Source organism: Solea senegalensis, linkage group LG9 (genome assembly GCF_019176455.1).
Source record: "Solea senegalensis isolate Sse05_10M linkage group LG9, IFAPA_SoseM_1, whole genome shotgun sequence".
In the NCBI taxonomy this organism is placed as follows: domain Eukaryota; kingdom Metazoa; phylum Chordata; class Actinopteri; order Pleuronectiformes; family Soleidae; genus Solea; species Solea senegalensis.
Genome location: NC_058029.1, coordinates 14669814 through 14697475, shown reverse-complemented (window position 1 = coordinate 14697475; position 27662 = coordinate 14669814). Strand labels below are relative to the sequence as shown.

Below are 27662 nucleotides of genomic sequence, written 5' to 3'. Positions count from 1 at the left end.
TCGCGACCAGGGAGCAGTTACTATCGCTAATGGAAAAGTAAAAATAACCATGCCATGCCGAGGCGAGTAGAGTCGCGCCAGTGGCAACACGCCATATGAGTCTACCTGTAGTTGTTGGTCCATGACCGCAGTCACTTCTCCAGCCATGGACTCTAGTTTCTCCTGAATGGGCCCCACTGAGGAGCTGTTCACCTCCTCTCTGGAAGCTGATCCGAGGTGGTAAAGGTTAGGAAGCAGCTGAGGAAACGAGGAGGAGAACAAGAGGACAACTAAAGTGAAGGTTTATTGTTACAATTAACAATAAACATGAAGTCATTCTGTATTCTAGGTCCATGTTGTGTCTAATGCAGGAGAGGAGGAATCATAGAAAGGATGATTGAAACGCCTATTCAAATTGGCTTGGAGATAAAATGTTTCACAATGTTGGCAGGTGTGTTTGGAAATGAGAGCCTTCATGTCCATGTATGTAAATATGTTATGTGATTGTGTCACCTATTGTTTTGTCATTTTATGTACTATATGTTTTCATGTTGGACCCATGTCAGAAAACGCGATGGTTTAACTCAAGGGGCTATCACTGATAAAATTGCTCAAACTGTACAATACAATTTCTTCTAGAAAATGTTTTTTTTTTCCTCTCACTGTTTTAGAGTTTCTGGCATCTTTGATGAGGTTCTCTGCTGACCGGACGTCCTCCACGACGGCGTCTGTCTCCGAGTTCCTCAGAGAGTTCAGATGGTCCTGCACCTTCACACAAATCCTGTCAATCATCTGAAAGATAACAACAAGACAACGCATACAAACAACAAACACATTGTTATCTTCATCTGTACATCTTGAAAACGTGAGCTCACCTCATTGTCAAATCACCAAGTTCACGTGGTGATTTTTGTTGTTGTGTACATGCAGCTGCAGACCATAATCCAAGGTTTTACTTTATTATGTGAAAGTTGTGGCCACCCAGAACATCCGTCTGAGCCTCTGCTATGAGAGTGTGTGTACCTGTTGTGTGGTTGTGGTGACAATGCCCTGCTGGAGCCGATAGGCCTGTTCCTGTAGGTACTTTCTGGTCTCATGGTTCCTGTAGAGATAATTCTCAATCTGTGGAAGGTGAGCAAAGAGTCCCTGTTATTATCATTAACCAAAATGATGATGATATTCATTCAAACCTGTCACAACTGTTGGTTTTCAGCTTTTTTTTTTTATACATGTAGGAAACATGTATACCGTTAAATAAGTTTATTAAGCGTTTTCCCTTTTCTGATGTTTTGAATGTTTCTCTGAATCATTTATTGGATTTTTGAGAGTCAAAAAAGTAAGAAAAAAGACGGGAGAGGGTAAGACTAGATTCTTGCTTCATCCTACATCCTTAGTTAAATTTCACTGCCTGTATAACGAAACTAAACTAACTCAAAACTGCGTGAAACACATCACAATGATCATTTTTGACATACCTTAAGCAAGGCGTCCTCTGTTTTCTCTGGACCGGCCTTCAAAGCCTGAGAGGCATCGATGATGGGAATGGGCATGAAGCGAATGGTGAAGTTCCTAATTGACACAAAGCGTTTAAAAAAAAAAGGAGTCCATGTTGTACATTTACACAGATTACAGAACGGTAAGATGTGTCCACTGTTTATTTACTCCATGACATACACAATAATGACGAGGTACAAAGTGATACTGCACTTTCACTAATAGAAGGGAAGAGAAACTGCAGACTCTAGAGCAGCGGATGAGGTCTGTTTATCACCAGAGAAATGGAATATCCTGGGGTGAAACCAGATGCTCCCATCACAACATCATTAGGCGGAAATTAATTCAGGGTGGCAAACGCGCTGTGAATTACAGATATCATATAAACAGCAACAATCAAAGATAGTGGACGTTGTGTGTGACTTTAGGACCTTTTCTGGCAAATGCACTGAACTTGTCAGGGCCAGTAGTCTTCATAGAGACCAAAACCTGGTCCTACTGAGGCAGACCCTCATTTCTGAGGAGCAGGTTAAGTTCTGGACTAAGATTTGTGGTGAGATTGAGGTTAGAGCTAGACATTAGCTGGTTATGATCTAAGTTGGGTATAACATTTTTGTTTACGCTGTCCAACTGGACGGAAGTCAATTCAGTGTCCTAAGAAGAACAACTGTGCAAACGTGTGTGTGTGCTGGGGGGGTTAACCACCACACTGGTCTATTACAGAGCATTGAACTGGCAGCATTAAAAGGTAACTGATCATGAAATAGAGGTCATCACGCAGCATTATCATTCATATCATGACAGATGAGAGAAAGGAATGAGGGAACAAAATACTGAAATATTATGTGGAACTGAAAAGTGAAAACATAGCAACATAGACAGGACTATTTTGTGATGGAACTGCTTCGAAAACACAAACAAAAGGAGACATGAGGAAATTGGCTGATGGCAATAACATTTCACACACACACAGGTTTGGGCAGCTATTCTTCTTAGGACACTGCATTGTTTTCCAATCACGTGGACGGCCTGAACAAAGCATTATTTCTAACCTTGACCATAGGTAGTTCACGCCTCAACCTAACCTAAACCTATCCACAATCTAAATCTTAAAAGGAATTATTGTTCCCCATGAGGACTACTGGTCCTGACAAGGTCAGTATTTATACAAGGGAAGGTTCTTGAGAGGAAACAAAAATGACTAAACACACACGATCTAATAAAGAGAATCAGAAAGGAAATAAGGAGATGAGCTGGTGGGTGAATACAATAAACTGAGACCGGAGATGAGACAGGTTGATGTAAAGATATGTCCCAGGAGCACAGTCACACCTGCGCAGAATATTAACCCTTACGATATACAATCAGATGAGAGAGTAGACAAAAATATTTTGTCTATACTTTCTCTTTCTTTCCCTTCCTCAGCAGGTTTTATGTGGTGTACTCTCTTTGTTTTTGTATTCCCTGTGTATGTCCTCTCTCTCTCTCTCCTCTCTGCCTTCCTGTCTCTCATCCTCTCTTCCTGTGTAAACACACCTCAGGGTTTGCTGCAGAATTCATGTGCACTCTCTTTGAGGACACCGTTGTTACGGGATTATTACATTTCACTGAACTGCATGAGCCGACATTAATCAACATACACATATTTGGTAAAAAAAATAAATAAATAAAAATAAATCACAAAACACAAAACACAGAAAACATAGCTTACTTCTCCAGAGCGGCTGCTACATCTTGAAGACCCTGAGGGCTGGTGTTGTTTTTATCCCAGATCACAGTCCTGCACAACATAAGCAACATAAGAAGTGAATTATTCGAAAAGAAATAATATATGGAAATGCTCCCATATTTTGGGGATATATCCACGGATGCTGCAAGTAATAAGTACATATAAGTATATTTTTTTCTAAACTCACCTGAGTTTGGAGTTGATCTGCAGTGCCTTGGCGAGCATCTTGGCGCCCATGTCGCCCATCGCATTCCCGCTGATGTCGAGTCGAGTGAGCGAGGAGTTGCTACCGAGGGCGTTGAGAACGATGGTCAGATCGCTCTTCAGTCTGGAGTCTGCTAGAGACAGAGAGGTGAGGGGCTGTGGGGGACAAAAGAAGGATATTAAAGAGGATGACTAAAGGACAAAGTGTTGAGAGAGGGTTAACATTATGAAAACATAGTATACTGTGTCTGGTCCTAGAGTTTATCTACAACCCACAGGCTATTCAGTAGTTCCAGTTTGGCTCCACAAGCATGAATTGAAAAGTGTTGTTTTCTTGGCCCTTTGTTCTTTATCACTGCCAAGTTAAACTTTTGTAATTGTCATTGAGAGCATTAATAATTCTATTAACTAATAATTCACTATCAGTGGATGCTTGGTTTATTATCACCTACTCTGTGAACACATCTATACAGAAAGTGTAAGCATGCACTCAAGGTATAAACCTTTAAACACATTCAAATGTAGTAAAGATTTATTTAGTGCATGGACTTTTATCTCGAGGTTTAGGACAAAAAAAATACAGATGTTTAATATAATCTAAAGCGAAATCTCGCTATAAAAGGGTCTATATTTTCAGATGCTGGTGCTTTGAAAGGACAAACAAGAACATCAAGCAAAGCTTGTGATATTATCATTTAAATCTTCACAGGGAAATAAAAGACTTCATCACTGGATTAAGTGGTTCCCTTGTAATGTGAGAGTGATACAAGGGTTTACAAATCCCCAACAGGGCACAGCGTCTGTTCACCAGATCTGAGCTGCCATTTACACACAGCTGGACACTCATGTGATCTCCCTTCTCTAGACTGGTTAATTCCCAATCTGCCAACACGCCAAGTTCAGCCACGCTCACTGATCCTTTTCTTATATTTTTGTGTTAGGAATGAAACAGCCCCCTTAGCTTTGTTTAGGGTCTTACAAAATCAGCAATACATTTAAATCTCAAGTATGGAACATCAACTAATCTACTATGGAGTTAAAACGAGCTCTGTCATCCAGCACATCCAGCACAAGAAAACAGCTCGACTTGTAGTCACAAGAAAACATCGTTCTGTATCTCAATAAAACCCAGTTGTGGTTCTGAATGAGAAACGCATGCTCCTACACAGATTAACTGCACTCAGCGATAAAAACAAACCCTTCTATTCATTCATTCATTCATTCACACTTCTACGTGTGGTGCGACACTTACTAATCCGCTATATTTTGGGATTTCCTAATTTGTTATTGCAGATTCTCACTCCTTAAGGCTTTTCAGTGTTTAATGCAATGATTACTGATAACTGGACCAGAGGTTATTTCTGTTAAGTCTGGTTTTCCTTCATTTCTGAATATTGATCATGGTGGATTAGTGAAACGCTTATCTTCTCGCTGATAAAGTACATCATTTGAGGGATAGGAGCTAGTCCCAAGTCTACACATCTGAACTCAGGGTAAAAATAATGCCTGGGGATGTGTCTCACACTCTCTGAGGAGGTTTATGTGTGTTTTCCAAAAAAAGAAAAACACTGCAAACAAATAAAGTACAAGGCCATCACTCATCTCACATGCAAAATACACTCTGCCCCTCAGAGAAATTCTTCCGGACTTCCAGGTCTAAACACATCTCTGAGCTTCTTTAAACCAACAAACCCTTGAGCGTTTGTTGTTGCGTTCTGTGTATGTTAAAAGAAGCTCTTCCTCCATTTTCCCTCATATTCTCACTTGCTTTTTTCTTTCTTTTCACTATTCATCCATTACATGGATAACTATATTTCCCCCTGGTGTTTTTCCCATATGTGGTTATTTGGTCTAGCATGTGCTGACTAAAATGCAGATATTCAGTGTGAGCCTCTTTCTGAGTCGTAAACACAGATTGTCGCCATGTGGAATGACCATCATTTTCACTTCAAGTCAAGTGTCACTTGCTGACTCAAGCCTGGACCCCTGCAGACGTATTTATCCACACATCCCACAGAAAAAGAGAGCAAAATCAAACAGGCAGAGAGGTAACAGGGCCGTCCTGATAAACTAAACTGCCTCACAGAGCAGGTTTGTAGTTTTCCTGTAGTCACTGCTGTGCAGTTTCCACAGCTGTTCCCAGCAGCTACAGTCTGTGTTTACTTCAAGTCTCTGAAATCATTCAGGGAAGAATTAATGTGTATTTAGAAAACAGGATGAGGCTATATACAGTGTTTTGTGGGAGAGGGAGAGAGAGAGAGAGAGAGCGCGCACAAGCAACCATCCAGCACAGAGCAGCTCAATAGGACCATCAATCTAGCACATGCAGCAATGTGGGAGACAAAGGAAGACAGGCAGTGGGGCAAAACAGTTGTTACAGCTCCCATGATGGAGAGGGAGATAAAGCGAGTGAGACTGATTGAGGTACAGGAAAGAGGGGAGAGGGCTCACAGCTGGAGAAGATCGCTATATTTTAACTGCAAAAAAGATTAAAAAAATAACAGCTTAGCCTATGTATTCTAATATCGTCACAATAAGACATAGATTGACACAGTGTGGTTTTTTTTTATGAGCATCTCGTAATATGTAAGGTAATTAAATTATATTGTTGTCCTTGATTTCTTTTCCCTTTGTCATGCAGTGAATTAAAACAGATATGCATTCTTTCACGTCATCCAGACATCTCGATGAGACGTTACAAAATGTTGCTCCATCTTCATTAACCTTTATCTCAGTGCTCATAAACCACATGGCCTCCCCTCAGTTTGATCCACGCTGGGAAATTATATTCAAAACAGCCTCCACTGGAGAGGTCAGAGGTCAGCTGTGGAGCAGCTGGTGGAGCTCCACTCATTTGCTTCTTCTGGTTAGACGTTTGCCGATACAGGGTTTGGACCCGAGGCATCTGTCAGGAGGAGTCTGTTACAGAGCTACAACATTCAATCAAGGGATTTAAAAAAAAACAAAAAAAAACTCACCGACTCCTCCTCTTGAATCATATGAACCAGGCTGTCCAGCACGGGAGCAAGGTTTCTAAGTCAGGCGGAAGACAGAGAAGGAAAAAAACACTGTACTATAAAAGTTACATCCCCATTATACAAACAAAAATCTCTTTCAGTCAGTTTCCATAACCTGGACTACTGTCCTTGTCCCAGTATACAAACATGAGTGCATAAATTCTTCTTCTGCTGTGTACTACAACTGTAGTACATGTGCAGAGCACCGAGGCCAGCTTAAGTCCAGTCATACATATACACGCAGAAGTAAATCGCATTATCTCGGTGTGTTAGTCCAACACTGAGAAATGTGGTTTGGTGAATTGGACTCAGTTTCAGTTGGACCACGATAATAATTAGATTTTCTCTCACGTCATGTAAATACGGAGTGTTTGACGTTTTTTAGAAAGCTACATCACACAAAGCCACAACTCCTCCGGCCCCACTTTCTTACTTCGACTTGATGTTGTTGAAGTTCTTGCCCAGAGAAAGATGTCTGATGGAGCGGTTCCTGGCCAACCACACCAGCAGAGTAGACAGGTCTGAGTCCAGGCCTGGAGGTAGACGAGTAGAATAGAAATTATAATACGATGTTTTTAAATATACATGTATGGTACAATAGGCCTGGAAGCTGCCATCTCACCATTGTCAGAGATATCTAGGTGGGAGATGTTTGGGATCTCTGCTATGCAGCCTTCTAGGATTTGAGATCCTCCTGAGCGCAGCTGTAAAGACATGGAGAGGGAGAGATTTGAACGCACAGCTGCACAAAAAAGACACTGTGTAGAAGAGCGAGTTGGAAACTGCTGCTTCACAACTGAATTAGGCAACGTAAATTCAAATATTCTCCACTCAAGAATCTATGAAAGCGTGCGCACCAGTTGTAAAAGGCAGGCAACAAACAAAGCAGGTTTCAGACGAAAAGACACACACAAGTAAAACATGCAACTCAAGGCTGAACCACTACTTTGAACGTGAAGAGCTATTAAGGGATTAACATGTAAGTTGCAAATGGCACAGTTTAAAATAACACACATCATCCAGAACAGCTGCAGCAAGACTTTCATTCATTGTGAAATCCTGATGAAAACATGGGGCCCAACAAGAAAAGGATGAGCAGAAAGCAAATAAAAAAATAATGGAAGTGTTAATTATTAAGAGTGAGTACAGTGGTACTTACACAATGGCCAAGCTTTGAGAGGCATTAGGGGGAGAGAACAGCATGTCAGAGCCAGGCCAGCAATTAGCAGCAATTAAGCAACAACAACTCAAAAAAAGATCCCCACAGATGCTCAATGATGATTCTGCTGTTCGAACACACAGACATCACATGGGCACACAACTCAACAGACACACACACACACAACAGGAAGTGATAGGCAGACCTTATTTTGCACACTGTCAACCCACTCAAAGCACAGTTTACAGCTGCCCCCACCAAACGCTTCATTATAGCTTTGAATAAAATATGGAGCGGATCGCCCCACCACCACCACCACACCCTCAGCTTCTGCTTTTTATCTGTTCCAACAGGAATGAAGGCGAGGGCCTGCTGTGTGCGAGAGAGTTGCGATAAAACAATTACAGAGGGATACTAAACCACCCCCACCTCATCCTCCCCTCCCTCCCTCCGTTCCCCTCTCCCTCTCCGCCCTCGCCTGCTGTGTGCCAAGTTTTCCATTACACAACCTCTTAATGGTTTTGCTGGCCAGTCAAATGGTTTTGAAGTGGATCCTGAAAAAGATGACTGCATTGAATGATGTGTCTCCTCTAAAACTATATTCAAAGTACTACACTTGGCAAACTCTGGTAGCTGACAACAGCACTTACACAAATGCTGCTGAGCCTAGAGACAGGACTAATAAAAGGAATTAAATCAAGAAAGCAAACACCAACGCTGCAACCACAATTCACTGGCTTTTAATATTTGACATGCTCCGTATTTCTTTAAAACTGTGATAATGACAAGGGCATTTGTGATATATTATAAACACTTGAGTCTAATGACAGTTTGATTTCAACTTGTCTCGTTGATTTGATTTAACAAATGTGTTCACATCTATTCCATATTATACAAATATTTTAGCATTTATTGTGAACTTGGGTTGTAAAAAACTTTTCCTCAGACTTCTGTTAATCTTGCACACAAACTACATTGCAAAACCTGAAATGTGTGGATCTGGATTGTGGATGTGTGTACCCTAACCCTCCTGTATCCTACCTCCTGTGCTTGAGTTTTGGCCAATGAGAAAAAGAGAATGATCCCTCATTAGTCTGATACAAGTGTGCACATTGTAAAAGATAATCTTGAATTTCTCTTAAGTAATTTCAGAGGGAAAATGAAGATGTTTAGTGAATCGAATCAATGCAGTTCTCACCTCACAGCAGCTGAGGTCTAGAGACACGTCCTTCAGATTTGGATTACTGGCCAGACCGAGCAGGAGTGCTCTAAAAGTTAAAAAAAAAGGCATAAAGCAATGACCTTTTTGTAAAGTGCATCGTTTGCTGAGTTTTTGTCATTACTTGAGAGCACCACAGTCAATATTGAAACTCTAAAGTCAAAAATACTTGAATTAAACACATTAAACTGCAGTGTCCAAGTTATAACTTCCAGCTGAGAAGACACGTTTATTTCTTCTGACAATAAAAGTTTTAAATGTTCATATACAGCGTGGAGTAAAATTCTATGAGAAACCAGAAGTAGTACAAAGTAGTACAATCACAAATACCGTGGTCGAACACGTTGCTTGTGTGACATTAAATGTGAATGGAATGTTGTCTCACTTGAGAGCCTCTGGCGGCAGCTTGGTCCCCGACACGTTGATGGAGCTGAGGGACATCGCGCTGCTGAAGAAGTGCTTAAATGATGGAGGCACCTCTTTGCCTTTCCTACAGACGGAGACAAGGATATAAATGCATGCCCGATGGATACACTGATGACCACGATCATGTTTTAGGTTTTATCTACTTTTTAAGACACTATTTTAATTCAACAAGAAGCAAACAGAGCATTTTTTTCCCTCACTCCCTCTCCACCAAACAACCTCTGCCTCCCTCATCGCCTCATGAAGACCTCAACTCCCTGGAGACACAATGGACCGAGAGATAATGGGGACTACACCAGCCGTCCATCTGTTACACACTTGTCTGTAATAGCCTGTTGTCACCTACAGGTGTCTCACAGCAACACTAAATTCATGGCAAAGCTGCCATGTCTGATAGAACTTCCAGTAAGGCATAAGCTTAGTCATGATGGTTGGTTTTTGTAATCTTTTGAAATCCTGGTCTCTATCTTGTTCTCTTCTCCTCTCTTTGTAAATGTGAGGTTTTGTCTGTAATCTGCCCAATTTGTCAATCTGTACATTTGACACCTACTGCATGTCTGTCTGTCTGTCCTGGGAGAGGGAGCCCTCCTCCTCTAAGGATAGAGGGTGTCACTTGTACAGAGGCAAATTGAATTGACTTCACTTGACTCAATCACATTAGGTAGTATTATTTCAGAAGTACACTACATTATTATAACCAGAGATGTGCTCATGTATTCTTACTCTAGTACGTCACAGGGTTCAGTGGCATTTGATAAGTCATGGAAAATGCAGTCTTAATCAATACATGTTGTAAGTGCAGCGTCAACACACCGTGTTCTCTGTTCTCACCTGTGAGAAAAGACACTCTTGGACACGTTGAGAACAGAGAGATGCTGGACCGAACCTCGCAGCAGAGCGGAGCAAACCTGGAACACACGCACAACATGTAACATGAATAAAATCAAATAGAAATTTGATTTGTACGTCTCAATTACACTTTATTACCTCATTTTGAAAATGGCTGTTTCATTCACTACAAATACCTTCCAGCCCTGTTGCGTGTTTACAAGTGAGCATATCTTTTTATGGTGTGACAGACATCATATGATTCAGGAGCTCATCAATATACAGACTGACAGCTGGCTACATCTCAGACTAATCAATACGTTGTATTTGGCTCTTAGACCCACATCAATACACATACAGTATTCAGACCTCTACACAAGACATGCACAGTAAGTGAGTGGATGTATATAATTGGATTACACTCCCCGCAACACATTATGTTAATAGGTTGGACCTTATCTTTATAGAGAATTTAAATTTAGGGATATAAAATTTAAAAATGCAGCGTGCCAGGACAACTTTAAAAAGTATGTGTGTTTCCATCTCTGTGTTGTACTGAGAACATTAAGAACATTGTATATAGTGTAATAGCGTGTATGTACGTATGTAAATATTTGGTCATTTGGGATAAAGTAGTCTTTAAATTGAGTTGTGTGTAATAGGAATGTGGTGGGTACATATAAGTTTATACTTCTGCCAACTCCTTTTCAAACAAGTGATGAGATATAAATGTAAATGTGTTGTTATCTATCTATAAATGCTACAGAATGAAATACAACTGCAACTGCATGTTGTTTGATTAAAGAAAACTACTATATAGTGTTGTTATGTTGAGACGTTGGACTCATTTTTAATACCGTACAGGGTTCTCACCAGGATTTTTTCACAGCATAGCAGAAAACTTACTGTAGGTCCGTGGGCATCCCCCAATGGAAAATTTAGAAATTTATAACCCTCTGAAACACTATTTCCTGCATTTTGAGGGCCAAATTTTGTGAAGTAAAGCTAAAGTTTGCTATCGATATTTATTTAATTTTTTTTCAAATTTCAGGTATTATTACGACGGTACAGATTCAAAAAGGAAGAAAACAACAGAAAAGCCTCACTACGCCGGTTGAAACATAGCGTAAGGGCGGAAAACACAGCGTGGGGGAACCAAAATCACAGCGTAGGGGCCCCCTACGCTCAACTGTGCTGGCGAGAACCCTGCTGTATCCCTTTATATTCATCACTCATATCATACCCGTGCTTCTTGACTCACCTGGTCCAATGAGCAGTCAGTATTAGAGAGATCAAGCGTTGCCAGGCTGTTTGGTTGACCGAGGAAGTTGTAGAAATGCTGGGAAGAGAGCATAAAAGAACACACAGCACTCAGTGTTAGAGGCTGGACAATAATCTTAAAGTAGAAGAGGACAGTTAGTGCTTTAAAGCATAACATTTATTGTGGAATGAGGGGGAAACCTGTTTGTTCCATTCCTTTAAACCTGTCTTACTTTGTTATTGTAGTATTTTGTTGAACAGCATTTAACTGTATCATAAATCATTGTCCTGCTTCAAATAACAGCAAATCACTGTGATGGGTGTTGTTGAAAAGGCCTCCAGACAACTGTAGCACTAAACTGTGTCAATAAATGAAGTGTTATTGATGCTTGTGCTTATGCACCTGCATGTCGTCTCCTCTGAGGATGTTCCCTGAGAGGTCCAGATGGACCAGGCTGCTGGGGATGGACGGGTTGGCACTCAGTGACTGGCAAAGGCTGTTCACCCCTAAACAAACACACACACACACACACACACACACAAGCGGCGTCAGCAGTGTCTTAAATCTCCACTCGACGTTTTGACAGAACACTGAAATACCAGAGGAAATGACAGTGGATGAAGACAGGAAAGAGCAGGATCTGAATGTAGAGCGAATGATGCATGGAAAGTCCAAAGAAAAAGGTGTAGTTTTGGTGGCGTACACGTTTCACTTTGTCTGTCTGTCCCGCTGTGTTGAAGGTGAACCATTCTCTGTTTTGAACGCATGATGTGGGAATTTATAAAATGATCAAAAGTGAAATCCGTTGTCTAAGCCGTTATTTGAGAGAACATGTCATAGGATATGGAGAGGATAAACTGGGTATAATACTGTAGATGCGTGACAGAAAAAGCAGTGAACATGAATGGGTGTGAACGTTTCTCATAGTCGCATAAGAAAAATATGCTTATGTTTCATTTTGATGAATTTTTATTGGCCTGTTATGAACCTTGTTTGCTTTTACTTGACTATAATAGTCAATAAATGACCTCTTGAGTGGCATACAGTAGAGGGATGACATTTCACATTCATGGTCCCCCTTGGTTGCACTACAATATGAACTGGTGAAGGTTGTCATAGCCATACAGGAAGTAGTTTTTTATACAGATTGTGTGTTGTTATGAGGACATCTTGGTGTGTTTTTTAGTACTTGTGTTTTTTTTACTGCACTAAAGACACATGTAATATTTAGAGTCACACGACAAACACACTGAACTTGCACTTTCATAAAATCCTGAATATCTGTGTGCCAATAAATCAAGGCATGACTGACAAGTGATTGACATAACAGAAGGTTAAAAGGAGGGAAAAATAGGTCAGTAAAGGGGGAAAAACTGGTGAAAAAACTGAGAATAATACAGATGATTTTTGGATCATTTAAATAAAGCAAGAAATAGACAGAAATTAAAAAGATCAAATGGCTGATTTACTCCAAGCAAAAAAAAAAGTTAAGAAGTAATTATCCTCTAATTTGCTCTGAGCGCTAAGGGATTTGGGAGGTTTGGATTATGGGTTGGGCCGTTAGCGAGATGAGCCAGGCTCAGTCAAACCCTGCACTGAGGAACATGATAGCTGTTTATTGATTGCCTGAGAGCAGAGCATGTTTACGGAGGGTCCCTACAGATGGTGCCTGATGCTGAAGCATTTACCAAAGGGAAAGTTTACCTACAAGTGACAACAAGCACATTTAATTTAGAAATTATAAAGAAAAATAAATCTAGAAATTCCCAACAGAATCAGCATCTTTATAACGTCTAATTACGAGCCATTACGGCAGGACTTTTCCATCATGTCAAGACAACATTGAAACAAATTAAAACATGCACACTGTTTATGCCTCATCACATTACAAATGTCATGTTTTGTCCCCCTGCTCACGCACTCACAGTGTTTACAGTGAAGCAATTAGGCGTTATTAGCATCCCATTTGTAGGTGCGATGAGATTAGTGGGAAGCGTGAAATGTGTCAGATCGCAGGGGAGCAAGTCATTTACAACAGAACATCAGGCTCTTAATAAAGCAGCACTTACCTTTGGGTGATAGTGAGGTTTTGGAGAAGTTTAAATGTTCGAGCCCCATATGAAGTTTGGCAAACTGGGCACCCAAGGAGGAGATACCTACAGGAAGGGAGGGAAACAGAAAAAGGGTGCTTCTCAATCATAGCCAGCAAGACAACAGTGTCTTTTCAACACTAAATAAATAACCACTTAGTAAAATTGATACAACATTTACAACAGTGTAATAACAGTACGTCTGTCATTGTCAGGCGTACTTCTAACTACAAGGATGAGGTGTATGTAGTGAGTTTTGCATGAAGAATTATAATTCAGATATTGTAAATCTGCTGCAAAGATTTGTTGAACTCCCTGTACTGTGACAGCCGTGGTGCAGCGTTTGATCTGTACAATATAACAATAATAATAATAAAACGGCCACTTAAACTAAATCGGAGTTGTGTGATAGTGGCCCACTTTTAATTCTACTTCAATTTTGTTTTTAATTATGCACGACGTAAGACAAGTAGGACAACTGTGCTGCTCTGCAGTAGAAACAAGCATGTGTGTGAGTGTAATGGAGCAGAGATGAGCACATTATTCTAGATCAGAGCGGCTTTCATACCTCTGTCCTCCAGTGGGTTGTTGGCAAGATTAATGGTGGTGAGTCCTGAGCTGGGGTTGTGGGCCAGGGCAGCAGCGAGCTTCTGAGCAAAATCCCTGTGAAAGGGTGAACAAGTATTTCCATTATGTGTGCGTATGACCAATGAACTGCACACATGTAATCTATCAAAGTGATTTGCAGTGCCCAGCTACACGTTTACTCAGCAGGGAAGAACTAGCATGTGTTGTGATGCGACATTAGCGGTGTTGCAAAACACTGGATTATTTTGTGTTTTGTAAACGCAGCTACAGAAAGAAAACAACTGAACTAAAATGTCAGCAATACACTGAACAATAGTTCACTCAAAGACGGATGACACCAGCCCTCCTGTGGCTGAAATTGTCACTTTGTAAGTAAATGTGATGAAAAGCACAGTAGTAAATACTATTCCATTGTCTTGCCATTTACAATTACATTTTACTCTAAGACAAAGAAAATCAGTAGTTAGTCCTCCCCCATGTACATGTTAACTCAGACATGAAGAATCCTCAAGCTGCCATTTTAATCATGTGTATTATCTTACGTTTTAAGTCCTGCGTTGTCCAGAACCAACTCTTCCAGGCGACTGGATCGAGACACCACCCTGAGGATCTGTTCACACACATCTGCCGACTGAACACACACATAACACTAGTAATCAGATACATGGGATACGATAGCAAAATGAACCAACATGTGTCTCATAAGCGGTCTCACAATCCTGGCAACACAAGAAAAACGTTTTATCAGTGACCTGTTAAGGGCATTTGTTCATCACTTTTAATTAAAAAGTATGGAAAAAAGATAAATAAACTGGCTCTGATGACTGAGATGAGAACCCAATCTTGTACTGAAACATTCAAGGTCATGGAAAAAATATTCTTGGGATACATCCTGAGCAAAACACAGTCAAGAGTCCCCGGGAATTTGTTCATTTATGCTAATTAAAGCTGTGCCGCAAGACAGAAATACATTTAGGACACGAGTAAATTCTGTCTCTTCCACTTAAAGACCATTTGTGCGTGACAGGGAGAGACTGAGGAGGCCAGACTGTGAACACTTGAGAGGAAGAACGTCGTCTCGCTTCTGTGGTCTCAACACCACAGGGGAGGAGAGTCCACGGAGCAAAAACAGAGAAAAAGACAAACATGTCAAATTCAGCAGTCGCATGTCCGTGCCCTACCCAGATATTCACTCACCCACTTCACTGTGTGCTTTGTGTACTTTGTCGTACTCATATGAAAATGCCTAATTACTCATTACAACATTTTCTATTGTAACAACTTTACTGGTTCCATGTGTTGCTGCTGTTCTTTGTGACAGGCATTCCTGTTACACAGCACTGTTTCTCTGAGTCTGCTGCGTCACTGTGACCAAAACACTGGCAACATTGTCCCAGACCTTTATCAACAGCGATGGGGGGGAAAAGGGGGCAACTAGGGAGAGATGATGGAGAAAGAGACAGGGGAGAGATAGAAGAAAGGGCTCGTTGTTCACATGTTTACCCTGCGAAACTGTGAGTGTTGCAGAAGAGGGATAAGAATGATGGAGGGCAGTGAGGGGTGACATAATACAGAAAAATAAGGGGGACATGAGGGCACTGAGGGATAAAATGGAGAAAGAAAAACAGTGGGTTGGAGTCTGGCAGAAAGGCAGAGAGGGTGCACAAAGAGGCCTGTATTTCCCATGATGACTCACCAGAAAGCTGCTGGGTGACACTGTCGGCGTGTTTCCTGCACCATTTAGCACTCATTTAAAGAAAAGGCCTCGTCATGCTGCGCTGGTCAGACCCAGAGACCCCGCTAAAACATCAGAACTGCTTCACACACAGTCACATTCTGTGAAACTGTGAGGTAATTGAGATGTCCTCTTATCCTCTTTCTCCTTTACAGCTCAGGATCTTGATGACACCACAAGACAAACAGCTTGACTGAACTCAGGATGAGCAGCATCATTCCTTCCCTAATGGCTTTTGGATACCTTGAATGTGAATGTGCAGATAGAAAATATACTACAGTTTAAGAAGAAGAGCAACATTGCCCTTAAGTGGACCATCTGCACGTCAGTTGATTTGGCAGGAACATCAGCTCATTCACTGCTGAGTGTGTGTATGATAGTTTATTTCCTACCTTCCTTCTTTGACTCCGACAGCTCTGTACAAACACTGTCTAAATCATTTCGTGTTCATTTCACATCTCTTTCTGTTACTCCACTGACCTCTACTTTGGCCTTTTTGTTTTTGTCTCACTGCTCTCTTTGCTGTCAACACTTTCTCTCTCTCTCCCTCCCACCCTCTTTCTCTGTGCTCCTTTCTAAATTGTTATTGTTCCCATTGGCAAAAGACCAAAAACAACTCCAAATCACATTTCAGAGCATTTGTTCCTACATCCTCACCATGAAAAAACACAACTGCACGCACAAGCAGCCACGTTTTTAGCTGTCCTCTTCTGTTCCTTGACGCATGTTGTTCATTAAGGTCAGAAATGTTTATATTATATGTATTATATGTATTTTATGTATTTTATATATATATATATATATATATATATATATATATATACATATATACATATATATATATATATATATATATACATATTATATGTTCTTGTTCAGCTCTATGTGAGCTCAACGGAATGTGTCAAATGTAAAGATATTTCCACGCTGTTATAAAAGGAATACTTCACTGATTTTACTATTACTAGAATAGGGGTAGTATTTTTTTAAAATTGTGCTCCCCAACCTGAGTTTGAACCCCTGAGTCGAGAAATATCTTTTTATGTCCACCAGTGACACTTGGTCCGAGGCTTCAAACTACAACGCTAATTCCGCACTTTTTAGACCCACTCTAAGGGGACGAGACCTCACTCCCAGAATGTAAACAGTGTCCGCCATCTTTGCTAACAGTTATGCTAACAGGACCAAGTGTCACTGGTGGGCATGTAACACAAAAAAATAATGAATACATTTCTCAACTCAGGGGAAACTGAGGTTGGGAAGCACAAGGTTTAAAAAATACTACCCCTATTCTAGTAATACAAAGCTAAATGCGAATCGATGAAGTATTCCTTTAAGACTGTGCTCTTGAGAAGACAACCAGGAAAACCCAGACACACAATGTCTCCCCTCACAGCATTGACTGTTGCAGAGGTAGGAAAAAGGAAAAGGGAATTGAAGTCTACAATAAAATAATAAACTTAAAAACAAAAGACACTTGGCTGAAATCTATAAAGCAGCCAAATTAGCAGTAAAAAAGGAAAAAATATGATATCTAATCAAACCTGGTACATATAACAACAACACTGATCTGAGGCAAAGCTGCACATGTGCCAGTGAGAACATGACATTGGGAGGGGGCGAGTTTTAAAAATTCATTACAAAAGGATGTGTCTATAACGGAGGCATGGGATAATTGTTTGGACTGGGGAAGCGTGTGTGTGTGTGTGTGTGTGTGTGTGTGTGTGTGGTATGTGATGAGACTGAGCAGAGCCTGCAGATAGAGACTTAGTAATGAAGTGCTGCAGGGGGGGGCAACAGACATTAGAACCTCGTCAGGAATGAGAGTCTTATCGCAAGAGAACACAGTAGTGCTGATCCTCACTCCACGGACATGAGGCGGTGAAGAACGAAACAATGAGCAAAACACTCTGTGCGGTCGGATACGTACAGCTGCGCGTAGAAACACAAGCGTAGATGGAGGAGGACATGTTAGACATGCATTACAATGTTCATTAAAAATGACAATAATGGAGGCTGTAAATTAGATTTCACAAAGGTAAAACAAATAGATGAATATGGGGGACAGTGATATTTAAGAGGATAGAAGATGATGAAAACCAGAACTAACCAGTTTGTAGTCCTTAGTGGAGAGCTTGGTGAACCACTGGTTAAACTCAAGGACTGCTATTATGGCCACCAGATCCCTGAGGGGGAGAGAAAAGGTAGAGCTTTGACTGTGATGTTGACATTTGAAAGTGAATCATGTCACACTGACATTTTCTCTTTTCTCTTTTATTTGGAGCCATGTGGCCTTTGTGTGTGTGCCACGTAACCTGATGATGTGCTACGGTAACACTCTGTCTCACCGGTTCTCCAGATGGCTGAAGTCCTGCAGGTTGAGCTCTCGGGTGTCTTGTGTCAAGTAGATGGTGTCGACATCCTGGAAAAGAAAACAGGTCAGGACATACATGTTTGATACATGTATGTTACTGCAACTACATAGATGTCCATGGCACACTTCCCACACACGCAGTCTTATGACGCTGTTTTTAAAGATGTGGCCAAGTGAAAACCTGACTTGTGACTAGGGTTGTAAAGGAGTGGAAAATTCCCAGTAAATTTCCAGAAACATTCCATGGGAACATAAGTATTCCAAATTGAAAACGTCCCATGGACATTATGGCAATGAATGTGAATTAACTGGAAAATGTGGATTTATTAAAGAAAGATAAATATATATTGTGGAACATATACATACATATTTACATGTAGATAATCAGTGCATCAACTATATATGTTTATATTTATTATTTACTATATTTAGGTTCTCAAAAAAGTTTGAAAATGTCCTGTTTGTTCCCGTTAATTCACATGAATTCCCATTAATTCCCATCGGAAGTTTGCAATGTTGGAAATTCCCAGAATTTTGCAACCCTAATTGTGATCTCTGAAGCGTAAGACAAAAGTGCAATTCATTTTACCTCTTCACAATCTACGTGCACTAGCATAAGCACTCTAACACTTCAAACGATAAAGATCTTCCAAACCTATGGTCCTTATTAACTGTTGTTTTTTTTAACTTCTGTACTGTATGTAATTTGTTCTACACCAGTAACCTGCCTAGGGACAGATGTAAACTAGACAATGGCAATGATGTGGCTTTTTAAACAAGCTGATTAAATTGTAAATGTCCCTATTCTACATAAAATACACCACGAGCCATGACTTATCTGAAGCTAGCATATGTACATGGTAGCTCCAGATGAGTCATACAAAAATAATCTTGCAGAGCAGCAGAGCAGAAGCAGCCAGAGCACAGAGGAGATATTAATAAATAAGGGTTACTATATTCATATCCTGTTGAGAATATCCGTTTTATCCAAAGGTTGTAGGCATTTTCATGTCACCTATGGCCAACAGAACTAAAGCACAAATGGAACAGGATGCGTCAAATCTTTGCAAATGAAAAAAAAAGAAGATGTGTACTGACCCACTGCACCTCCTCTCTGTACGGCAGACCCAACCAGTCACAAACACACCTGTACATCAGAGAAAATCCACCTGCACAACAGAGACAGGAAATTGCACAAATAAAATCCATGTAATTCAACACAATACATTTTTATAAACAAACTGCCATGTTTAACTACTATACCAAGGCTGTTTACTCTATAAAAAATAAACATTAAATCAACGAGACGCAGAAGCAAGAAGTGATCAGAGTCACTGGTTCCTACCACAAGGTCCAGGCTCAGCAGGTTTGTTGTTCTCCCAGAGATTCTGCAGCGTGGTCAGCCTGTCCGGAGGCTCCATACAGAGCTTCTTTATCATTTTACTGAGGAGACATGACAAATGAACGCACATAAGTAATTCATCCAATTTCTACACCGAAGCTGGTGCAATTTCATTATCCATTCACTTTAAAATAGTTTTAATCACAAAGCTCCAGACTACTTTCTCATTACCTTACTTGTCAATGGACTGTTTCCAAGCTACCGACTCTCAGAAGAGTCACTGCACTAGTGAGTACTCCAATGATATGGAATTAAACTAAAAGGGAATTTAAGTGAGTCTACACCTTAGTAGAAAATTTAAGAAAAAGAGCACCGGCAGCATAAAATTCACCTCAGCTCATAACATATAAACGTCAGCCTCTCAGTCAAGTCAAAGTTAACAAGACAAAGAGTTTAAAAGATCAAGGTTTTACATCTGCATTCATTTCTGCTTTTATACTCATACTTCCTGTTATTGCCAAAACATATTAAATCAGATTGACATCCTCATTATGCATTCAATTGCCCAGATCCTCAAATACAGATCAGCAATAATGTGAGAAGGTTCTTATCCTCATGCATGACTGGGACATCATCATCATCATCATCATCATCAATGCATGAAAATACACATCCTGAGACTAAACTCACCTCGGTGGCAGACCAGGACATATCCTCACGAGGCAGGTTCCAATGTGAGCGACCACCTCATTGACCTCGTCGGAGGAGAGCAGCTTCAGAGAGAAGGAGCCTCGCTCGTACTCTATCAGCAGCTAAAAGGAAAACATCACCGAGTCATTTCTGTCAATCTAATTAAACAAATACATCTAGTTTATTTGCAGTGAGAGGATATCACACACGTGCATTATGTGTCTGCAGGACAGGTATCACATTCCCTTCCCTCACCAGTTCATATTCCCCTTTTCTGCCATGTAATGTGACTTCACCCAGTCACAAAATGAAGAATGACAATTAAAGCACCACCATCTGTCCACTCAACCACATCTGCATCCCACATATTTGCATTAAGGAAGGGTTTAACGACATTTACCGAGGCTGGAGTTATGCAAATGCTCACAGAAATTGATATGTGCCTTCACTATGGGCCAAAAATTTACATAAGACAATACAGGAGACCAGCAGGCAAGACATTAAGAGGACACATCTCCTGAAACGAGTGGGAGGCTCCACTGCAGTCAACAGCTAGTCAACCAAGAAGTGTTTCTCGGCTTTTCAACAGATTTGAGTGATTCATATGTAAATGATTTTTCTCCGGATTACACTATAATTCACAACAGTTCTTAGTTTTATGTCTCTAAGGTGCATGTCCACTACAGGCGACAGGGCTTATTATAGATTTGGTTCCATTTTTCTAACTCCATTTGCCATTTAACTTACATGTTGCATATTCTGCTACAGAATTAAAACGAGGTAGAGCATTACCATCATGGGATTCCATCAACATATTAGCGACTATACTCATTCAGCAGAACAGAGTTATGACTCGTTTCTGACATTGCATGTAGAGGAGTATTTGTTTGGTCCATAAAATGCTGGAAAAAGTTGAAAAATGTTTATTTGTGTTTCCCAAACCTCGATATGATGACGTTCTCAAATGCCTTGTGTTGTCTACTAACCAATATTTCTCAGTTTTAATGATTTGTTCATCACATGGATCAAAGAAGCTGAAAAATCTGACATTTCTGGTTTTCCAGCTTCTGACATGTAATATTTCTACACTTAAGCTTGTTTTGATTATTAAAAAAACTCCAAAACAGAGTAATCAATTATCAAAACAACTGTAATCGATAAATAAGAAAAACAAATCGTTTAAGGATGTGTACCTGTGTCGGCTTGTTACAAGCGATCCCCTGGATTTCTAGGTAATTAAAGGAGTGTTCCACCTGAAAAGAGCACAGAAGTCACAATTAAATCACTTCCACTACTGAACATTATCCAATAAAAGAAGAGTTCTCTGTATCTGCAGGGTATCCTGACACCTGTGTACCATCAAATGATTGGTGTGTGGCTCAGGGAAGCACATTTTAGGAACAATAACACACAATAACAGTCCACTACATATCTTTCCTTCATAACAATCAAGAAACACAAGCCGGATATTGAAGTGTACACACGGTGCAATGTTTTTATATGAATACACGTGCAAGTGTGTGAACTTGTGTGAGATTGCGAGGTTTGCGTGACAGCAAACAAGGCTAATAACACAAGTCTAGCACAGGGGGAATGTGTAAAAATATGCCTGTTCCATAATTGATAGGTAGGGACGCAGTCATTTTGTGTCTCTTTCTCTGCTCCTGTGCAGAGTATAGAGCAGCATTAGACACATTAGTAAGTTCAGATAAAAGACAGAGACACTTCAGCCAAATTATCTCATCTGTCCATTTAGCATGTAATCATTTTAAATGCATTTAAATGCTTCATCATTTTAGGATTAAAATGATAACTGCTCTGAGATCATTTCTTTTCTAGGGTTCACATTTTTGCTTCCTGTATGATGGGCAATGGGAAAACACTGTAAAATTAAAAAAAAAGCCTCATCATGAGTTCTCTATTCATGTGCAGTAGGATTAAAAACACCCACAAGTCTTCTTAGGACAAAGAAACAAAGAGAAGTGGGAGCCTGCCTTTCCATTCCTAAAAAGGAGAAAAAAGATGTGAGAGGGGAAACCTTGAATACAAATTCTTTCAACTATATACAGAGCACACAGTTCCCCGTCTCTTCAAACTCTCTCCTTCTCTCTCACACACACAAACACATGCACACAGCACAGTGCCGGAGGGCAGGCCAGCGAGCAAGGCCAGACTATTCCAGGTGGGTGCAGTGTTCCTGGGGCTTGGCTCTGAGATGAGAGGTGGGAGAGGATAAGCATTACATGTAAGCAGACCGTCTGTCTACTGTCTGCAGTGCGTGCATGTGTGCATTTGAAGTATTTCAGAGGGAACAAACTAATCCACAAGCTAGAAATATTTTTTATTTTTTTATTTTAACATATACATCACATTTCACCAGTGATATTAATATATTTTGCATTTAATGTTCAATTACCTTGACGTGACCAGTGTCTCAGTCAGAGATATCCTGTTCATTTCTGTTGTGATGATCATCTTTGTGTTACTCGCGCTCAAACCTAACTCGAACGAGGTCAATCTGTTCATCTCACACAGCAAGTACGCACACTGAACTGAGGACCAGCCAATTATAACTGAGCTCTAGCCAACGGCAGGAACCAAAGTCACTCATTCGTTCACCGTCCGTCTGTCACCTCTACAACACTATTTTGTTTGTCGGTCGCACACAGGACGACAGTTTGACACACGGAGACTGAACCTGAACTTGGAAGCAGGATGTTGTTAAAACCAAACGTAAATATTTAGCCTCTGGAATTTATGAAAAACAAGTAGGTCACAGTTATAAACAGGCGATGCTCAATGTAAACCCTCCTACTTCTCCCATTAACTGAGTTTCCATTAGGCGATATAAAGGGTGAACAGGTGTGCGAGACATAATGGAACAAGAGGCTGTAGACAAAAAAAGAAAAGGAGAGAAGGGAGAAATGAATTAAGTGATATGTAGGAGTTTGTGAGAACGAGCATATATGGGGGGATTACACCGACAGACTGTAGGCCCTGCAGCATCTCAAGAACAAACCGCCAGTTGGAGACTCATGCACACTCACAGACAGAAAGCCCACTGAGAGGTGCATAATAGAGCTAGAGGGGGATTGGAGAAGGAGAGAGACTCAGCTAGTGTTAAACTGAGGTTTAATGCCACTGATATACGATAAAACCATGTTAAGGCCTTGGGTTCTGCTGGCTAAAACCATACTAACAACATTAAAACATGCACATCTCACACGGACCAAATACATCACCTACGATCGAGTCAGATTAAGTAAAAAGCACAAAACTGTCAAGAGAGCACTGAGAAAAACTGGACTATAGAGCATGGAAAAAAGTCAATAGTTGTATACAACAAAGAGAACGTCTCAGACAAACAAGAGTCAATGGCTTTAAGGGAAGAAGAAGGAAACGCTTAGGTTATCTGCGGCTCTTATCTGATTGAGAGAGAAAAGGAGGATGAAACAGGAAAAACAGACAGGGTAGGAAATACTGCAGACAATAGAAATATGGTGAAAAAATAAAAAATCTCCAGGTTAGAGAAGATGGAAAATAGCAGAGCCAGCTGAATAAACGGCTCAGAACAGTGTAAACATATGAATGTGTCCTGTGAAACAGGGTCTGCTCGAGCGTTCTTTATGGCCTCTTCCACCCTCAGTAAAGCTATAAATCAGTTTTTAAGCCACCAATCAATCGCCTAAAGTGTCCCTGGAGGCATTTTGTTGACTGGAAAGCATCTATTGGATGAGCAGCCTTTAAGAATTTCCTGGATGATGTTATTGGATCTTATGAGTTATAAGGAAACGACTGTTGAGACCTACAGTGTCTTTTCTCACTGAGAAGATCTTAAGTGCAAAAGATGTGAGAAGAACATTGTTCACAGTCTGAGACGATTTACAATCACTGCGTGGCACACGGCGTGTTGCCAGTTCACCATGATTTCACAGTCAGTATTACACGATGACAACTATTTATTTTTCAGACGTTGACTGAAAACGTCAGTAAAACCGAATTTGTTATGTGGAAAAATGATACGGCAAAGTCGACACAACTATCTCCACTATGACTTTGAGGGACGCACGATATCAGACCTTTTGTCAATATCCAATATGCCGATATATCGGGAGTGCTTGGCCCGATAACCCAAACTTTCTTTTTGCCCGACTGCATGCCATTTAGTCTCTTCTGTATGTCGCAGCAGATTTTTTTCTTTTTGGCGGATCTTAGCGTGTTTTCCGATGTCCGATAATACATTTTAAAGCCGATATCGGCCAATACTGATATAGTGCTGATAATATCATGCATCCCGAGTGAATTAGCCGTTGGATCTGTTACCCAAAATGTAGTTGTGTGAAGGTTAAACCTATTGAAGAAGATCCTGCGAAACCATGTCGTGAATGAATTTTAACTTCATAAAATGTGTTTTCCAAGTTTATGGTGGCATGGTACTGGAAATAAATGAAGCAATAACCTTTTTTTTTTTCTACATTTACTAACCGCCTGTGCACAGAAGCTTGCAGGCCAGACACAGCTCCCACGGAGTGTGACGTGAAGTTTCTAAATGTTAAGCTGTGACAATGACATAAAGTGAACGAGTGCTGCTGGAAGTTTTGAGGGAACATCTGCATTGTGTTAGTGCACTGTTGGTTTTACGTGGTAGTGGTGTCAATGATGCCCGCACAGACGATGACGGGTGCTTCACGGTCGGTGATGGTGCTAACTGATGCCATCTGCACTGCATTATGCCACAGCTGGTCCATGTTCAACGTTTTATTTTAAAACACAGGCGTGTCAACCGGCCTAAGCTACTATTTTAACCCTAATGTACATGTATTTTTAAATCTCCCATGGTGCAGTACATAAACACAATACTCACAGTTACAGTAAAAAGGATAAGAAGGTAAATGGAGGCTGCAATACTGTTGAGAATCTAACATTCTGTAACTAATAAAGCTGCCGTTTGTCACCTCTAAACATAAATTACATTCTAGTCGCTGCTAAATGAGTGCACACAATGAAATATAAGGCCATTAAAATCAAAAAAACTGTTCTGAGGTCATGTTTGAAATTACACTGTGATGAGTTTATACCAAGGCAGTTAATCAATTATTTCTTTCTGGCGTGAAGAAACCAAGCGGCGCCTGTGAAACACGAAACACTTGAAGCCGAGCTGCTGCTCCTACCTTGGTGGGAATGCGTGCCGTCAAGAGGTAGCCTCGGTGAGACGCGAGAGCCTGAAACAGAGCAAGGACAGTGAGAATAATGAGTATGTAGCTCTCTAAATATACACTCTGAGTAACAGGAACATGGAAAAGACAGAGAATGCAGCAGAGAGCTCTCCTTCTGACTCATCAAGATGAAAAGGCTTGTGACTCTGAAACAACTCTGTCTAAGGGAATGACAATATGGAGCCATATATTCCCCTAGACTTGAAAAACACACACATAAACAGACAATAAGTCAACTACCATGTACACGTGTGTCTGGTTTGAAGCCACACAACACACTAAGATGCATATTAAAAGCACCTCAGCAATGGTGGCTTTGTTTCTTTGTTTTCATGGTGGCTTTTGTTTTCCGTCTCAGAGAGCGCATCATCAGATCAGTGTGTTTTTCCTTTGTTTTGTTATATTTGGCTTATGTTGCCTCTGTCTGCTGAGTTAACTGGACACCAACGGCCACTTCATTAAGAGCACATGGTGAGGAAAATCAGCATAGTGGAATATATCGCGATATTTTGCGTGGCAATCCCTTTTGAGAAACTAAATATCTGTATTTGTGTTTTAGAATTAAAGAAACTCCATCTGATGGTAGGTGAAGGAAAGGGAATTATCATTGTCCAACATTAAGTAATCACACAGAAGATCAAAGGTCAGTATGAGAAAATGACGTTTGACGTTTAAAACATTGTGTCTTTGCTGTGCATTGATTGCATCCTGAAAGAAAACTGGAATAGCAAAACTATCAGCATAATATAGAAGAAAAGGCCGCTTCACTTAAACCTGCTGGGTATTTATTCTATGACAAAAAAGATCAATGTAGGAAGCCACAGAACACAAATATGAAACAGGTAACATGAGAATCAAGTTGAGGAAAAAAAAAAAAAAGAGTTGTGGTTTGAGTAAATGAAACATGAAAAGAGAAACGGACATCAGGGAGATTAGACGAGAGGAAACAGAGAGTCTGATCAAAGGCGAGAGAAAGTTCAAGATGAAGTTTTAAAGCACGACAAAATAAAACTCTATAAGCAAGGGAAGTGGGTAGAGAGAGAGAGAAAGAGAGAGAGAGAGAGAGAGAGAGGGAGGGTACAAAATAAACAATGACTGGCATGAAGATCAAGGAGGGGGAAAAAAGAAGGAAGTGAAGTGAGAGGAAAAGAGAGAAGACGCCGAGCAGACACAATCATTTTCAAAGAAAAAGAAAGAACAAACAGAGGTACAGTATCATAAATGGAGGTAAGAAGGAGGAGTGTATGTCCACCAGCAGAGTCTGTGTGGCTTGATGTGAGGAAAGCAGACACGCAGGCCAGTGTGACCACAGATAACCTCTGAGAAAGAGCACCAGTCACTGCAACTCATCAACCTGCCCCTCAGTTTGAGTCTTTTTTTCTCTGTTGTCTGGACTGTACAGTACATTCTGTGTGTGATACTTGATCTCACTTTTGAGCCAATATGAATACTGATCATCATGAATGGTCAGTATTTTTATTTATTTATTTTTTTTCTTGTTATGACAGGATAAGTTGTTTTATTGCAGAATACAAAGGTGCTAATGAAAATAACTACCGGACATTTCATCGGCGCAGACTATTGACCTGAAGCTGGGTAAAAGAATAAAGGTCAACAGACGGTTGAGTCCGTGTGTCCGGTGGCACAACAATGTAATGATTACATTTTTGACAGTACAAGTGAAAACCACCAGCACACATCAGAGGATTTCCAAAAGGAGCTGCCATCAGACTCAGAAATGACTAAGTAGCTACAGTCTGTAAATAAAGCACTTTCCCCTGAGGGTTTGTCTTCTCTTAACTGTCCTACTATAGAGAGTAAATCAGTACTTAATCAATTAAGGCTCCAAAGCAATCAGTAGCCAATGACTTAGAAAGCCACACAAGGACATTTCTCTTCTACAACAGCTCCTTCTGACTTAATAACAATACATAACAACAGTTAAACGTGCAGGATTTCTCCATGTATTCACAACATAGAGAACAAAGTGTATAAAGTCTATGTATTGAATATTGATCATTTTTCACTCATTCATTTGGGCAGTGCTGCTGCGAAGAGACATCAAGTAGTGATTCTGTACTTTCAAGATCCTTCATTTACTTATTAAAATACCAATATTTGCCCTGGCGTATCGATTATTGCAGTGCACAAGGAAAGACAACGATATTTTTACCCACCCCTAGCGTATGGTACTCTCACTGTGCGTACAATTGTTCACAAAACCATTCCAAGATAATCTTTTATGTCAAACCGTCAACCCAACCCTTACCCCAAACCACATGTGCGAGTCACACACGTCGTGTCACTATGG

At 40.5% G+C, this 27662-nt stretch overlaps 1 protein-coding gene across 2 annotated transcripts in view; it reads right to left on the bottom strand.

Annotated features, from left to right (window-relative positions):
- Positions 1 to 27662, bottom strand: part of LOC122774343 (F-actin-uncapping protein LRRC16A-like) — a 56707-nt gene that overhangs the window by 11815 nt on the left and 17230 nt on the right. The window contains exons 3-27 of one of the 2 annotated variants that reach the window (XM_044033496.1): positions 25307 to 25357; positions 21329 to 21388; positions 20136 to 20257; positions 19449 to 19546; positions 19202 to 19272; positions 18078 to 18151; positions 17840 to 17915; positions 14537 to 14625; positions 13975 to 14069; positions 13386 to 13472; positions 11719 to 11822; positions 11317 to 11394; positions 10059 to 10135; positions 9187 to 9291; positions 8781 to 8850; positions 7583 to 7594; positions 7046 to 7127; positions 6857 to 6956; positions 6385 to 6439; positions 3390 to 3562; positions 3185 to 3253; positions 1455 to 1548; positions 1003 to 1101; positions 643 to 771; positions 106 to 237 (exon numbers count right to left, since the gene is read on the bottom strand). In XM_044033496.1, coding sequence (XP_043889431.1) covers positions 106 to 237; positions 643 to 771; positions 1003 to 1101; positions 1455 to 1548; positions 3185 to 3253; positions 3390 to 3562; positions 6385 to 6439; positions 6857 to 6956; positions 7046 to 7127; positions 7583 to 7594; positions 8781 to 8850; positions 9187 to 9291; positions 10059 to 10135; positions 11317 to 11394; positions 11719 to 11822; positions 13386 to 13472; positions 13975 to 14069; positions 14537 to 14625; positions 17840 to 17915; positions 18078 to 18151; positions 19202 to 19272; positions 19449 to 19546; positions 20136 to 20257; positions 21329 to 21388; positions 25307 to 25357 — 2202 coding nt within the window. The remainder of the gene's footprint in view (positions 1 to 105; positions 238 to 642; positions 772 to 1002; positions 1102 to 1454; positions 1549 to 3184; positions 3254 to 3389; positions 3563 to 6384; positions 6440 to 6856; positions 6957 to 7045; positions 7128 to 7582; positions 7595 to 8780; positions 8851 to 9186; positions 9292 to 10058; positions 10136 to 11316; positions 11395 to 11718; positions 11823 to 13385; positions 13473 to 13974; positions 14070 to 14536; positions 14626 to 17839; positions 17916 to 18077; positions 18152 to 19201; positions 19273 to 19448; positions 19547 to 20135; positions 20258 to 21328; positions 21389 to 25306; positions 25358 to 27662) is intronic. The other variant, XM_044033497.1, reaches the window with a different exon arrangement.